The following is a 14430-nucleotide window of genomic DNA, read 5'->3' on the forward strand; positions in this document are numbered from 1 at the left end:
TGCAAAGGGGATACTTCTGGCAAATTGATCAGTTCTTATAGGTCTATATCTTGAGTATAGGAGTTTCTTAAAGTGAGGAGTATTTCTGTTCACCTTTTAAACTTTGCATCTTGTATGGCACAGATAATATAAAAGTTGCACAAGAAATATTTATGGAATAAATGAACAACCTTTTAGGGCCCATCACCAAGGAAAAGCCTTCTTATCTTCTATAAAGATGACTAGCATATGTGATCAACCAACAAATGATATTTTCCCCACTCTGAACAAAATGAAGTCACTTTGTGCTTGTTTGTTTTCCTAAATGGCTTGTGGACCACGTGGGCTCATCAACTCCACACGCTGTGGCAGGGATGCTCAACACGAAGAAGAATGAGGAGCAGAGCCCTAAGCACTCAGGCCTGGGACGCTGCTGTCCTGGCCCCAGGAGCCACCCCTACCTGGTAGCACGTGCCAAGTTCTCTCCCATTGGCCGAGAAGGACAACATGCCCATCGCCAGATCCACGAGGCAGCCAATCTCCAGGTCCACGTTGCTCCGACTTGATCTTTGGGAGGTGGCCACAATGTCTCCACCCCAGACCATGTAGCAGTTGCTGCGTTTCACACTAGGAACAAAAGAGGGGAGAAGTCACAGAATCTGGACTGGGGTAGTTTGCAATCACGACTCAGAAATGAAATGCCCCCCAAAGCTTCCAATGAAGCTTTCCAATCAGCCCCCAATCAGTTTTTTCTTAAATGAATTCATTCAGCTTCACCCCAGTTTCCTTAGATATGAACCACTCAGTTTAGGGACGTGGCAATCTATCAGGCTCCTTTCCTCCAAAGAGCACAGTATTCAGGTAACTGTTTCCCAGCTCAACGTCAATTCCCCTTTCTGAAACAGATAATGGGGAGGGTAGTATTCCCACCTTAGAGGCGGGAAATGGACGCACAGAGATAGTGACCACCATAGGTGGACTTATATAGGGATTTGGTATAAGAGGCAAGAACAAAAATCTGTGTTCAGAGTTCCAGTCCAGTGTCAGGGCAAAAGTTCTATAAGACACTTGAAAACTCAGGCCCACATTCCTTAGGATGGCTGGCCTGGGCCTGGGAAGACTTGCAAAGCACATAAAGTTTGTCTCTGATGTCGTCCCACCTCCTGACCTGCACTACCCTGCCCTTCCCAGCCCGGTGGAGTTCTGCCCCCACTCTTCCCTATCTACCGACTTGGGTGCCTTTCTCAGCTAGCTGTCTACCAACCCCAGAATGTAAGCTCCATCATAGGCATTTAGATTTAAAAGTCAGCTATAATAACCAAAAAGCCTTTAAGACTCCAAAGCCTGAATCCTTAATTGTAAGATTTCAAACCCTGGGTGGGCTTTGGAGGAGTGTCCAATTGACAGAGGTTGTTCCCAGAGCCCCTCACGATGGCTGTGAGCAAGAGACAGCTGATTTGGTCTCCTCCAAAGCCCAATCCTTGGGTACAGTCTCTGAGGTACCCGGTCACTTGAAGTAACATGAAGTGATTTCTCTCAGGCTAAAGGAGAGAGCGACTCTATACCTGACACTAGAGCAGCCCCATTAAACATCCTAGGGTCAATCTGATTTGACCTTGGAAAGCCAAGGGTTTGATTAGAATTCTCCCAGGTTCTTTCTAGCTCTAGAAGTCTATCACTTTCCCCTACAACTGTAAATCCCCTTTGTAAGCATACGTTCACCTCCTCTCCTCCCCTCTCCTCTGGGGCTGGTTTCTCAGTGTGAATGCCCTCAGGCAGGGCCAGTGCAAATTGCCCCTTCAAAGAGTTTTAGCCACTGCTAGAGCTCCATAAAGGTCAACTGTGTCCGTGTTATTACAGGTTTTTAGTGATTAGAGTACTAAGTACATTGATGACTACTGCAGAATTCAGTTAATAATGTATTGAAGCTGTGGGAATGTGAAATGCCATGCTTTGCCGTATTTTAAAGGGCCCAAATACGAAATGCCTGAAAACACCTGAAAATTGATCCTGTATCTATTTCTTATTATGCAAGACAAAGAACTAAGAATTATTGAGCACCTACTATCCACTGGGTCTTATTCCAGGTGCTATGTGTTAGTTAATTTAATAGATGTCGTCACTGAGGCTGAGATAAATCAAGTAATCTGTCCAGCGCGGCACAGCCAGCAAACTGGAGCAATAAACTCAAATGGGACAGGCATGTTGCCTTTCGTTCGTCTGGCTGAAGAGCCAAGTCTGGACTGGTCAGTTGCTTTCACATACTTTCCTTTCTAACCTAACCAGACATCACTTATAGCACCCATTCCGGGTCTTGTCACATGATAGACACTCAGTAATGGTAATAATAGTAATGTCTATTGAGTGCTTGGTAAAGGCACTATGCTAGGCATTTTTCTATGTATTATCTCATTTAAGCCTAACAACACTTTATGAGATTGGAACTATTATTTGCATTTTACAGATGAGGAAATTCAGGACCAGGGAGGTTAAGCGACTGGTCCAAAGTCACATCTCTGGTAAGTACTGGAACCCAGTTTAAATCCCAGGCAGTTTGCTTCTGGACTCTGTGCTCTTACAATGGTGCCCCTTGACACGGCAACTGTACCTGACCTCTGACCACTAATCTTTGATGAGCCAGTAGCATCTAAAGAACACTGATGGCAAAACGTTCCTGACTTTGCGGGGATAAAGGTCAGTTTGAGAAATAACTTATTATATCTCTATACATGTCTGTATGTGAAAGACTCTATTAAATCTCACTTAGGTGGAAACAAGGCATGGTCCCCTGGGTCACTTCTGGGGCATAGCTGCCCAAGGGTTCTTTCTCTGGTGGCAGTACCAGTGGACCGGTGGGAGGGTATGAGTGTGCCTAAAATGTGTTTTCCCTAAAGATCCCTAATTTCTATTCAGTGGTTATTATTCATGAATTTTCTATGTCTCTCGTACATTCTTTATGCTTTCAGGCCTTGCAGACTCTTGGGATGAGGAGTTCTGAGTTGATCAGTTGCTGTGTCACGTGGTACATCTTATTATTTCTTCTGAATTGACTTCTCTCAAGCACCCAAGGATTTTTCTCTGCTTGTTCTGATGCTGCAGAAACTGGGGCTTGCCCAGAAATCATGGAGAAGAGTCTGAGAGGGAGCCTGGACCTCCCAGTTACCCACCTGTATCTCCCATCCCTGGGTCATGCTTTACATATGTGATGAAATTACCCTCTATTTTCACTAATAACACTTCTTCCACCATAGCACTCCCTGTTTACTTAAGGATTTTAAAGCTGTGCTTCATTTTCCCTTTTTAAGAGATGCTGGGAGGTTTCCCTTTTGGAGTATGGGACTGGAAGGGAAGAAGACTGCTGAGGGGAGGGAGTGAGGATCCCGCTGGCCAACCCTGCCCCTTGGGAGCCTCCTTACCTTTCATGGACCCGGCCTCTTTCATCTCCTAGAGTAACAGTCACCGTACAGTTCTTATTCAGGTCAAACTTTTCACTGTACAAGTGATAGTCTGGAGTTACCCATCCGACCCAGACGCAGGAGGGGTCCTGTCCAGCGAAGATGCGGATAGTGTAGTAGCACTGCTGCGGAGAGACCACAGAGCGGAGTGAGTGGCCCCCAGTCACGAGGAGCAGGCTTGACAGGCAGAAGTAACAGCAGCCCACGTGGCCCTCTCTTCTTAAAAAGCACACCGTGTTCTAGAGGTGACCTGCACCACACCTTAGACTGGGAGGAAGGGCTGACTAGAAAATTTGGCTTCCTTATTTTTTCCTTTTCTGTTGTGCTTTAGCACTTGGAGAATCAAGCACTTAATCTAGCACCCTTGGCCCAGAAGATACTGCTGATGGAATCAGTGGCAGCCCCTCAGAATGGTCAGCAGAGAACCCTAACCCTCTCCTGGGCCCCAGGGCACACCTAGGCTGCTGGGGAGAGCTGGGCACTGTCCTCGGCCTCAGAGAGATACCAGTCAAGGATCAGAGAACTCCTGCTACACTTTCCCCTTGCACAGAGAAGCCCAAAGGTATTTTTTTTGAAAGTCCTAAAAAAGACACTGCAAAAGAAAAAGCCCATATTGTGGCCAAGCATCCTTTGTGCAGTCATTAGAGTCAACGACAGGCAGTGTTGAGCATTACAGCAGTTCATGACAAGCGTCATGACCATTTGTGAAGTGTATCATGATATTACAACAGCTAAAGCATTGAGGTAAGTGACTGCCTCATCTTTTTTTTATTAAATGAAATTGAGCACATTTATTCTGAAGGAAGTGACTTTTATTTGTAGTCTGTCATGTTTTCTTGAGTGGAAGATAAAAGGGTCAGCCAGACAAACTGGGTCTTGAATCTTGGCCCTGGCAGCTATTAATCATGTGACCTTGGATAAGTCACTCATCCTCTCTGTGCCTCAGAGTGCTTGCTATCGTCCATCTCCTGGGGTTGCTGTGGGAATTAGGTGGGAAGGTGATGCAATGTGCCTGGGGCAGTGCCCCGCACATACTAGGTCTGTGACACACTGCAGCAAGAACCTGATTCCTGACAGTTAAGCTATGGACTCGAGATTGCTGGATAACGTCATAGAAGGGGTGACATGCACTTCTTCCAAAGAAATGTTTTTCAGCAGGTACTAAAGAAGGATGAGAGAAAGAAAGAAATTAGGAAGCATTGCTTTCTGACTACTATCTAGCTATAGAAAAGGGACCAAAAGCAGCTTCCATCTTCTGGACTAGTTCCCTGCTTCTTCTCATTTGATTGCTTGCAACATTATTCCTGGCACTGCTCAGAGAGATGGGAGAGTTGATTCATAGACGTTTACATAAAAGAGCAAACAAAAGGATTAAATGAAGACTCCTCCCCTCCAACCAATGTTCATTTCAATCAGAAAGGCAGTGCTGGGTCCCTGGAGACAAATGGGCACAAGTACACCATGATGCCCAATTAGGAGCTCCAGGTAGAGCTTCTGCTTTACATTGAATAACTGTCTTTCTCTCTCCCATTTGAGAAACACCATAGACATGTTCTGGAAGCATCAAGATAGATATTAAAAGACAGAGTAATTGGCAATTAAAGAGGATCTCTAGACAGATCTTTGCCGTAAGGAGCATATTACCAGGCACAGCAAAGAATCCAATAATTAAAACCATAATTGAGCACATTTACTTACTGTTGTTGTATGAGAGAGTATTTCTTGCATCTGTTTCCTGGGGGAAGATAATCCATGTTTTAGTTATTCAGTTGTATAGAGAATTCCGTAATTCTGACAGGAAATTGATCTACCTTTAATGATGAAGGCAAGTTTAGGAAACCATTTCCTGTACATGAGTGATCCTAACTGGTCTTGGGACTTGTTCATTTGTAACCTGCTACCACAAGCCAGCGCTGCGACTTCCAATGCTTGTGCCTCAGCCCAGATGGTAAATTACAGCTGGGGGGAGGTTGGGGAGGTTGTAATAATGGGCATGGATACCTCTGAATACGTTATCCTGTTCTCTCAAGTGCTTGTTTAAAGCTTGGTAGATAGCGAAACTAGAGGAAAGCTGGACAAGACAGTTCCAGACAGGCAGACATACAACAACGATTAAAAATAGACATTAAAGGAAAGAAAGACAGGAGGAGTATATTCTTTATCAGGAAGGAAAGAGTCACATTACTCGAGTCACATAGCTGCTGGGTTGAACACTGGCCATAGTTATGCAAAGAAGGCAGTATTCACCTCCAGAAGCTTCTCATTCCACACAAAGGCAACAACAATCGCACCCTCTCATGCACTTATATTCCTTTTACTCCTAAAACATAGGAATTGTAGGTTGCCAGGAGGCTAGAGACTCAGAGCTCAAGAAGAGCAGAAACTTTTCCACCACATGTGCCCCTGTTTAGCTTGATTGGTCCCCTAATTATACATTGCACAAACACACATGTGCACGTGTACGTACACATGTGTACATGCACATCCTCACTTCTCTACCTCACCGAAAGCAGAGAGAACCCGACCCACAGAGTTCTAGTTGTGCTGAGGCAGAGTAAGAAATAAAGAGACAGAAAGCCGACTTCACAGCAGACACAATGAGCACCTCTGAGAGTGGGGGCCCCACCCTCACCTTTTCTGGAAAGCGTCACTGTCCAGACAGGGGCTGTGGCTGAAGGAGGCGTGGCACTCGATGGGCATGCTCAGGCGGCAGTAGATCATGTTGGCATTGCTATTCTGTGTGCCAAACGTCTTGTGGGTCACCTTGAGGCATGGAGGGCTGTCCATGGTGCCATCGATCCTCACAACCTGGAAACACCATGGGTCCTTACCTGACACACCTGAGGGCCCGACCCTGACCCTGTCCCTCCTTCCCTCATTGACATTACATATGTCAAGGCTTTCTGCAAACTACAAAAGTTGTCATGAGTGATAACCAAACTATTACTCTCATCATTCCTTAGACCATGCCCTGAAGAAAATAACAGATCTGTCTCTGGCCAGAGAAATTAGAGATTTGAAAACATGCCCACTGGGTTTTCTGCAAGGTCAAGGGTGGGGAATGGGTGCACGATCGGGGGCAGTATCTGGATGATGCAGCATCGTGTCCACTGAGGCTGACTGCTCAGGTCAGGGGGTAAGTGGCTAAAGAAAAAATCTTTCCAAAGATTTCCTTTGGCAGGAAGCATGAGAATATTTAAGGGAGAAGGTTCCAGAAAGCCCAAAGCTCAAGAAGAGACATCCCAGCTCCATTGGAGGGCACTGTCTCCCACCCAGCAGGTTTCCCACCTCTGCCACAGTCACAGCCTGAGTGCTGAGGCTCCCCGAGGCTCCTCTAAATATGGGGACACGCCAGGGCACAAGCATTGCAGGGGTGGCATCGGAGGAAGAGAGATCAAAACTGGATTTTTCAAATGTGTGTGTGTGTTGAGAGGCGGAGAGGAAGTAAACTGGAACTTATAATAATAACTTTTTAATGATCTAAGCATTTCTCCCGCATTCTGGAGTACAGTTCCTATCCTGGGGTCTATGAGGATGCTTAACCATTTTTGTGCAGTTTGTATATTTTTCTAAGTGGAGGGTCTCTAAATTCCATCAGTTTATCCAAGGGATTCATGACCTCCAAAAGTTTGTAAGCCAGCTTTCTAAAGTAATGGTCAGGCAGGAATCAGAGAAATAAAAGTCTCTACTATTTAAGACTGTGGAGAAAAAGGGGGGATTAAGAGTTGATGCTTGTTGAATTTAGATTGGAAGGTAAGGTAGGGAAACTTAGTCAGGTGGAAGCAAGCCACTGAACCTAATGCTTCAACAGAGCTGATTTGTCTGACTTTCCATCAGCCTCCCTCCCACACACACCCCATGAAAAAGCCATGGTGGATGGTGGGCATGGGCGAAACAGAGCAAGCAGATGTGGAGCCAGAACACACATTGGGCTCCTTACAATCTTTGGCTCCTCTCAGCTCCCCCTACAAGATGGGAGCATCATAATTGACTACTATACCTCAGTTTAAAAGGCTGGAAATGCTTCTATAGAAATTAAACAGGGCTTAGAAGACATCAAGCTATGAACATAGAAGAGTCATGTCCAGAATACATCATCTTGAGTGTTGAACTTTCTCAGGAAAACAACATTTAAGGTCTCTGGATACTGTATTGCCATGACAATACCAGTATAGGAACATGTAGAGAAAACACAGTGGCCCAGAGTCTTGGGGATGGATCAGCAAGGTTCTTTCTGCAAGGTATTTGCTGTTAGCAAGCTGTCTCTGAGCTGCCCCAGTTAAGGCGCCTGCAACTACAGCTCTGAGGGTCAGCGAGGAGGTGGCTGGTAAGCAGCCAAGGCAGGGACTTAGGTAAGCAGCTGCCTGTTGACAGGAGCATTAGTGGGAGCTTAGAGCCTTGGCCCACCTGCCCTGCCAGGGTCACCCATGATGTGTAACGTTACCTCTATATGTGGATGATCCTTTGGCACGTTGACAAACGTTGGGAGGCGCTTGCTGAACCACATGGCAACATCTCGGTTCATGTTGACAGCAAAAGGCTCAAAGCCCTCTTGGAGGCCGCACATGGTATAAAACTTGAAGGTACTGGCATCCATCCCGAGATTCATGCGGCCGATCTGAGACAATCCCAGAGAGCAGATGGGCACGAAGCCTGCAGAATGGTGAAAGCAAGCCCTGCTTCAGCCCATGGTACCAACCCAGGAAGCTGCGAGGAAGCCAAGCCTGTGCTTCTTTAATGGCTTTGAGTCCCAGTAGGAAAGATGGGACACCATACTTTATCTTTCTTCTTGGCACATAAACTCAACAACAAGAGGCCACATGGAGTCTATGGCTGCCCTTGGTGTGTGGGCAACAAAGTGAATTTGGTTCAAAATGATTTGGGAAAAAAAAATCATCCAGCCAAGATTATTCTTAAGATGTAAATAAATATCAGCTGGAAAAGTAAAACCACTAAGAGAAAAAGTGAAATTCTTTACCCATGCCTTAGTTAAACCTGATATTAGGCCCTGCGAAATTTTAAATACTGCCCCAAACAAAACAACACAGGAAGCCTAAAGAATGACGTGGGGCAAATTGCCTAAATTTTCTAGATCGCAGCATCTTCTCCAGTGAAGTGAGAGTCCTAATGGTTCTTCCTGTTTTGAGAGTATGGTTCTAAGAAGTTTTCAGTGCTAACACTATGACCGCTTGTTTACAAAATACAATTGACAAACTCCCATCCCCTAGCCTACTGCTCCGGTCCCCACCTAAGCAGGAAGGTGAGATTTTTGAGTAGGAGCGGTATGATACTCCTCTCTCCCCTCCTACAGTTATTGTCTCTCCAAGCTCGCTTCTGTATCCCTCATATTAAAAAATTACCATGCAGAATAGACCAAAGCAGAAGTTCAAACTGTTTGGTGCTCCTCTTTGAGGGCTATTTATAAATCATAATTGTGGACCAACAAATCGGCAGAGCTGGGAAAGCACTAATTATCCTGGATCTGGGAGGACGTGGGAGGCAGGCGGCCCGAGAGCACTCAGAAGGGGAGGAAGGGCACCGAGGCTGGTGGCTGCAGCAGGGGATGGAGCCCCCACAAAGACAACTGGTGTTCCTAGGACAGGGGTGTCTATTTAAGGGGGAATTTAAAGGCTGATTTTGGGAGAATTTATATTCAACAGTAAGAACTTTCGTTCATAGAGACCAAGACCAAAATGCACTCTTTTTAGAGCGAGAGCTTATACACTATTATTTAAGCCACCAAGTTTCTATGTAAATAAGTCACATAAATGAAAAGTAAATCCCTCACAAGCTAAGTTGGTTGCTTTCGGAAACTACGAACTCATTTAGGAAACTATTTAATACTGTTGAATATCATTTCTAAATAAAAGAGCTTTAACGTAGCCCTAGCAGAATGAGGGTGACATCTGTACAGAGAGCCTCCTCTCAGGGCCACCGAGGACTGAGACTGGACTGGTGGCCATGGCCCTCAGGAACGCAGATGGACAGCTGGAGCAGACAAGCATCCATTCCTGCAACCTCCCGAGCATTGTTATGCTTCTGGCATCATTGTGCTCAGGACTGTGATAGATGAAACCATCTCCTTTCTATGGACAGAGATTTTTATAAATAAGGAAACTTTGGAGACCTGAATCCAGTGTGGAATAAGGATTGCTTTTGGCAAAATTTCTTGGGTCCCTACTGGGACAGAGGGCTCTGCAATGTGCTATGAGAAGATGTGAAGGGAGGAGAGGAAACTGTCCTGATCCCAAGGAGCTTATAGAAATGGGGACAACAAATGGGATATAGAAGAGTGAATGATGTGCTGTAAAACATCCCTACTCCCAAGACAGTATTTCGGTTTCTGCTAAGGGCGTAACCCACCCAGACAACTGCAACAGTAGTAGTTTTATTTCAAAGCTATGATCATGAAGCCTTCCAGCTCTGATATGAGCAGAGAGGACATCTTAAGAACATCTCTCGTCTCCTCTCTTCTCTATTAACTTGAGTGGTGGAATAAATGAGCAGCAGGTACAAAAGCCTGAGTGGGAAGAAGCAAGGATGAGGACTTTTGAGTAACTCAGGTCATCTGAATAACTTCCTAGTCACAGACCCACTGACAATGTAAGACACACGCAGAAGGAAAAAGGCAGTACTTGCATGAAGCCTTTTTTCTAAGGAACTTGGGCTCCTCATCCTTTCTAAGCCATCAGCAGAGGGGACGGCACTTTGTTGAGGATAGAACTGAAGCCTTGAGGAGCTAACAGACTTGACCAAGGTCACGAGAAGGGCAAGTAACAAAATGGGACAAGATCCTAAAGCTCTGACTCATAGACCAGCTGCCAGTCAGTGTGCAAGGGTGGGGGGGGGCATGAATGTTCCAGGGGATGAATGCCCCAGATTTAAACAGTGGTTATGTCCCGGGGCAGAGGGTGCGCTCATTGCAGAGTCAAATGCTGTCCCTCTGGGGCAGAAGCTCTCTCCACAGGGGAGAGCTGAGCACTGCATGAGAAAAGGCATGGCACCAGAAGTCATGGATGTGAAAGCAATGGGAGGGAAGGAGTGTAGGGACCTCCTGGGGGGCTAAGTGGGCACAGCTGGGACAGCTCTGAAAAGCAGTAGCAGAGAAGCTAACTCCAAGGCTTGAGTCAGAAAAGAGAAAACCCAGAAAGGACTAAGAGCAGAGATAAACCCTCGTAGGGTGCCAGCACAGTCTCTGGGGAAGAATACTTGATAACTGGATACATTCAATCAGCTCCCTCCAGCTGGTAAGAGGCTCCAGCTAATGATCTCCGCATTTCTAAAGCTTCTTTACTGGAGGCATTAAAACGTCATGTATCTTTATAACTCTGCATGATAGATAGAGAAGGGGGAACAATGATGATAAAGCACAATAGCTAATACTCATCAAGTACTTTCTAAGTGTCAGGCACTGGGCTTGGTGCTCTATAGATTTATCTCATTATTGTGCCCATTTTACAGATGAGGAAACTGAGGCTTAGCAAGGCAAATAACTCACTCAAGGTCTTTTACCCAGTAAGCTGAAGAGCCAGCCTGTGAACAAAGCTACCCGATGAGCAATCAAGAGAGAGCAATGGGGATAGAGGCTAGGCTTCCTGCTCTCTAATACTCATCTACAATGACTTGCTCTGTGACTAACTCTTCCTTCCCTTTTCAAATGATTTGCGTAAGTGTCATGTAGTTGACACTAGCCACAGTTTGCCTCTAGATCAGGCAGCTGGAGACGCATGACTACAAAGTACTCCAGGCCCCTTAGAGGAAAAGGGCTACCTGTCACAAGTGGCCACATGGCTCCCTGGAGTTGATGTGGATAAAAAGTTCCATTTGGTAAGGCCACATGGCAGTACTGTGAGGACTGACTCTCAAAAGCAAGGATTTGCACTTTGCACACAACCCAATTAACCCATAGGTTTAAGCGAGACTTGAGAAGTCAGAAGATGGAAAAATGAAGGAGAAAAGCAATACTCCCTCCCTACATGCGGCCTAATAGATGCAATTATGCTGATATCTTTGAAGAGGTTTGAGGAGAAAATTTGCAAATGGCATTATCTTGAACCAAGATGTGCACAGAGTTCTTGTTCCAGGAAAGAACGGCGAGAACACATGCATTTAATCCTGTAGAGGACCCCAGGCTCTGATAAACTTTGTATCACAAGACCTCATATGGGTTTTGTGATTAGGAAGGGAGACAGCAGGAGGTCACCATTTCATAATTCAGGAGCTGGGAAAGAAACCAGTTCTCTAGAAAATCCAAACCATGGATCAATTTTCAATCCATTTCAAACTGAAGAAAGACGTGAGAGCAAATCACTACCAGTAATGGAAAAACTGGGATCTTGGAGAGAAGTGGTTAGATGACTGCCAAGACCATTCCTGGTGTGTTTCCAAGAGTCTCAATCCAGCAGCAGGTGTTTTACCCATTAATTTTTATTTCCTGCTAAGCCTCACGAAGATGGAGTTCAGGGACAGCGCTGAGATGGTCAGAAGCCTGGTAGAAAACACAGGAAACAAGAGGGCATGTTCCCCAGCCACAGCCACTTTCTGAAGCATGGCATCCATCCGGAGGGAGAATGGCAGGGGTAACCTTGGTACCAATGCATCTGCGTGCAGATGGCAGTGACACTTTGGCAAGTAAGTTTCATCTGCCACCTACAGAAGCAGAGCTGGGGGATCTGTTAAACCCTAACAGGCCAATGGCAGGAACAGCCTGGGGGGCTGCCCCTGCAGACACCAAAGCCGGAGCAGGAGCAGGATGTCCCTTAGCGGAATGCCTGGCAGAGAGGCAGCCCAGGAGAACGGCACTAAAGCCTCTGCCACACGTCACATCGGAGGTCTAGCAGGATGTTCAGGATTTTATCTTCCTTTCCTTTAAATGGAATAAAAGAGAAGACTAATAGCAAAGGTTTCACCATGGAAGTTTCTGAGCTTCCAGATGCCTTTAGGCAACAACGTTGGGAGCCATGACGGTCCAGGCCAGGGACCAAGGTAGGGAACACTGATTAGAAAAATTCTCATGAGGCAGATAAGAATATATCACCTATGATACAGAAGAGGATGGAGACAACAACTTATAAATAACCCAGAGGAAAAAACAGCCATGAATTGTAATGCCTGCCCCTGTCCCTATCCCCAAAGGACAAAAAACTTTCCTAGCATGACTCTCACTGGGGTAATGGCCTGAATCAAGGCTGGGATGCTGGCGAACAGAACACAAGCATATAGGGGATTTTGCTTTATGGGCGGCTACAAGGCCCAAAATGTTTTATTTTCAACAGATGCTTTTCCTAACAGCTCAATGCAAGAATTGCTGCCTCTTTCCATTTTATGCAGAGAACGGAGAGATGCTCTATGGTTATTCCAGGCCTCTGGGCTATTGTTACCAAATAATGGCATGCCAACTTCCTCTCACTGCCCTTCTACAGACTCCTGAGCCATCACAGAACTGAAAGAGCCTTCCAATTATCTCGTCTCTGTGTTATTAAAGTGCGATCTGATACTCCAGTATATTAACATAATACAGCACAATTCTGATATAAAACCACTTCCTAATAATAGATTTTGTTATTCTAAAGGTCAGATCATGTCTCTGTACACAAAATGCCTATGAGGCATCGCCTTCATTACAACACAGATGATCTCTACATGCAGGGTTACCCTAGAACATCCCTCTTCTTGATAGTATTCCTCTGCTCAAACCCCACGAGAGCCCCATGTCCTAGAGAGTGAAGTCCAAGGGTGGTTGGTCCAGATTAGACAATCAAAGCGTCTTCAATGAGAAGCCTGAGTCTTTGTATTTGAGGCTTAATCTGCACCTTATCTATCTTTCCAGCTTCATCTTCCATAAATCCCACACACAAATCTTCCAAACTGTTCCGCCCTTTCCTGCGGTTTCCTGATTCCACTCTATTACTCATGCTATTAACACGCTACTACTGTTACTCTAGTTACATCCCCTTAGGGGAATACCCTTCTCCTTAGAGGCAGACATCTCATATTCTTTATTTAACATTCAATTTCAATCCTATTCTTACAGAATTTTCATTCTGTATTAGTCATTTGCCATTTCTAACCTACTGCTTTGCATTATTAGTTACCTTTTCATATTTTCATCTTATTTTTTTTCCAACTAGAAAATGAGCTCTTTAATACTGCCATTGCTTGCATTTGTATACACCACAGACCACTGTTTCTCATACTTCAATGTGCACACAACCACTGGGGTATGTTGTCAGCAATTTCTGATTCAGTAGGTCTGGTGTGGGGCCTGAGATTCTGCATTTCTAACAAGTGGACCCCACCTTGAGTGGCAAGTCTTTGGACTTTACAAAGTTCTTATAATTCTGCACAACATGAGAGATTCTTAACTCTTCCTTATGTTGAGCCAAAGCCTCATGGGCAAGTAACCTCCCCCAGTTCACACACAGTAGAGCCAGGAAAAATTTCTCAGTCTCCAGACTTTTTCTACTCCAGGGAGCTACTTTTCTTGGGAATGCACCTGATTCTTCTAGTTCTTTGTTTTCCTCCCTGCCTCAAGAAGAGAGTACTTCCTGTGGTGGGTGCTCAGTAAGTATCTGTTTCCTAAGAGCAGTGTCAGAAGATGGCTTTTCTACGTACGCTGCCCTCATATCCACCTACACGATGTCCTCCCCTTTGCCTCTGAACCAGCACACAAGCCATTCTTTCTGCTGGCAGGGTCTTTCCCACTTGTCTCCAAAAATAGGATTATTTCTTTAAAGCTTTGATTTTAAACCTTTTCAGAAGGCATTAAAATATGACCCCATCTGGCTTGAGTCATCACATCTTTCTAGAAAAATACATTGACTTGCAACTTTTCTATTTCCCCAAATATGTGGCTCTCAGAAATTTTAAAGCTCTTTCAAGGTACAGTTGGATATGCATGTTGCAGATAATAAGTGCCTGTAAAAAGTGTGAAAGTGATTTATAAAGCTAAAAGCACTCTGTAAACAAAGACTATTTTATATATATATATATTTAA

The 14430-nt window shown here is 45.1% G+C and overlaps 1 protein-coding gene across 1 annotated transcript in view; it reads right to left on the minus strand.

Moving 5' to 3' along the window:
• The window catches only part of RYR3 (ryanodine receptor 3), a 345772-nt gene that overhangs the window by 183452 nt on the left and 147890 nt on the right, over positions 1-14430 (minus strand). Inside the window, exons 28-32 of the mRNA XM_058540531.1 lie at positions 7879-8087; positions 6067-6242; positions 5133-5169; positions 3396-3559; positions 441-606 (exon numbers count right to left, since the gene is read on the minus strand). Of these exons, the coding sequence (XP_058396514.1) occupies positions 441-606; positions 3396-3559; positions 5133-5169; positions 6067-6242; positions 7879-8087 (752 nt within the window). The remainder of the gene's footprint in view (positions 1-440; positions 607-3395; positions 3560-5132; positions 5170-6066; positions 6243-7878; positions 8088-14430) is intronic.

The sequence above is a fragment of the Diceros bicornis genome, chromosome 5 (genome assembly GCF_020826845.1).
Source record: "Diceros bicornis minor isolate mBicDic1 chromosome 5, mDicBic1.mat.cur, whole genome shotgun sequence".
NCBI classification, from domain to species: Eukaryota; Metazoa; Chordata; class Mammalia; order Perissodactyla; family Rhinocerotidae; genus Diceros; species Diceros bicornis.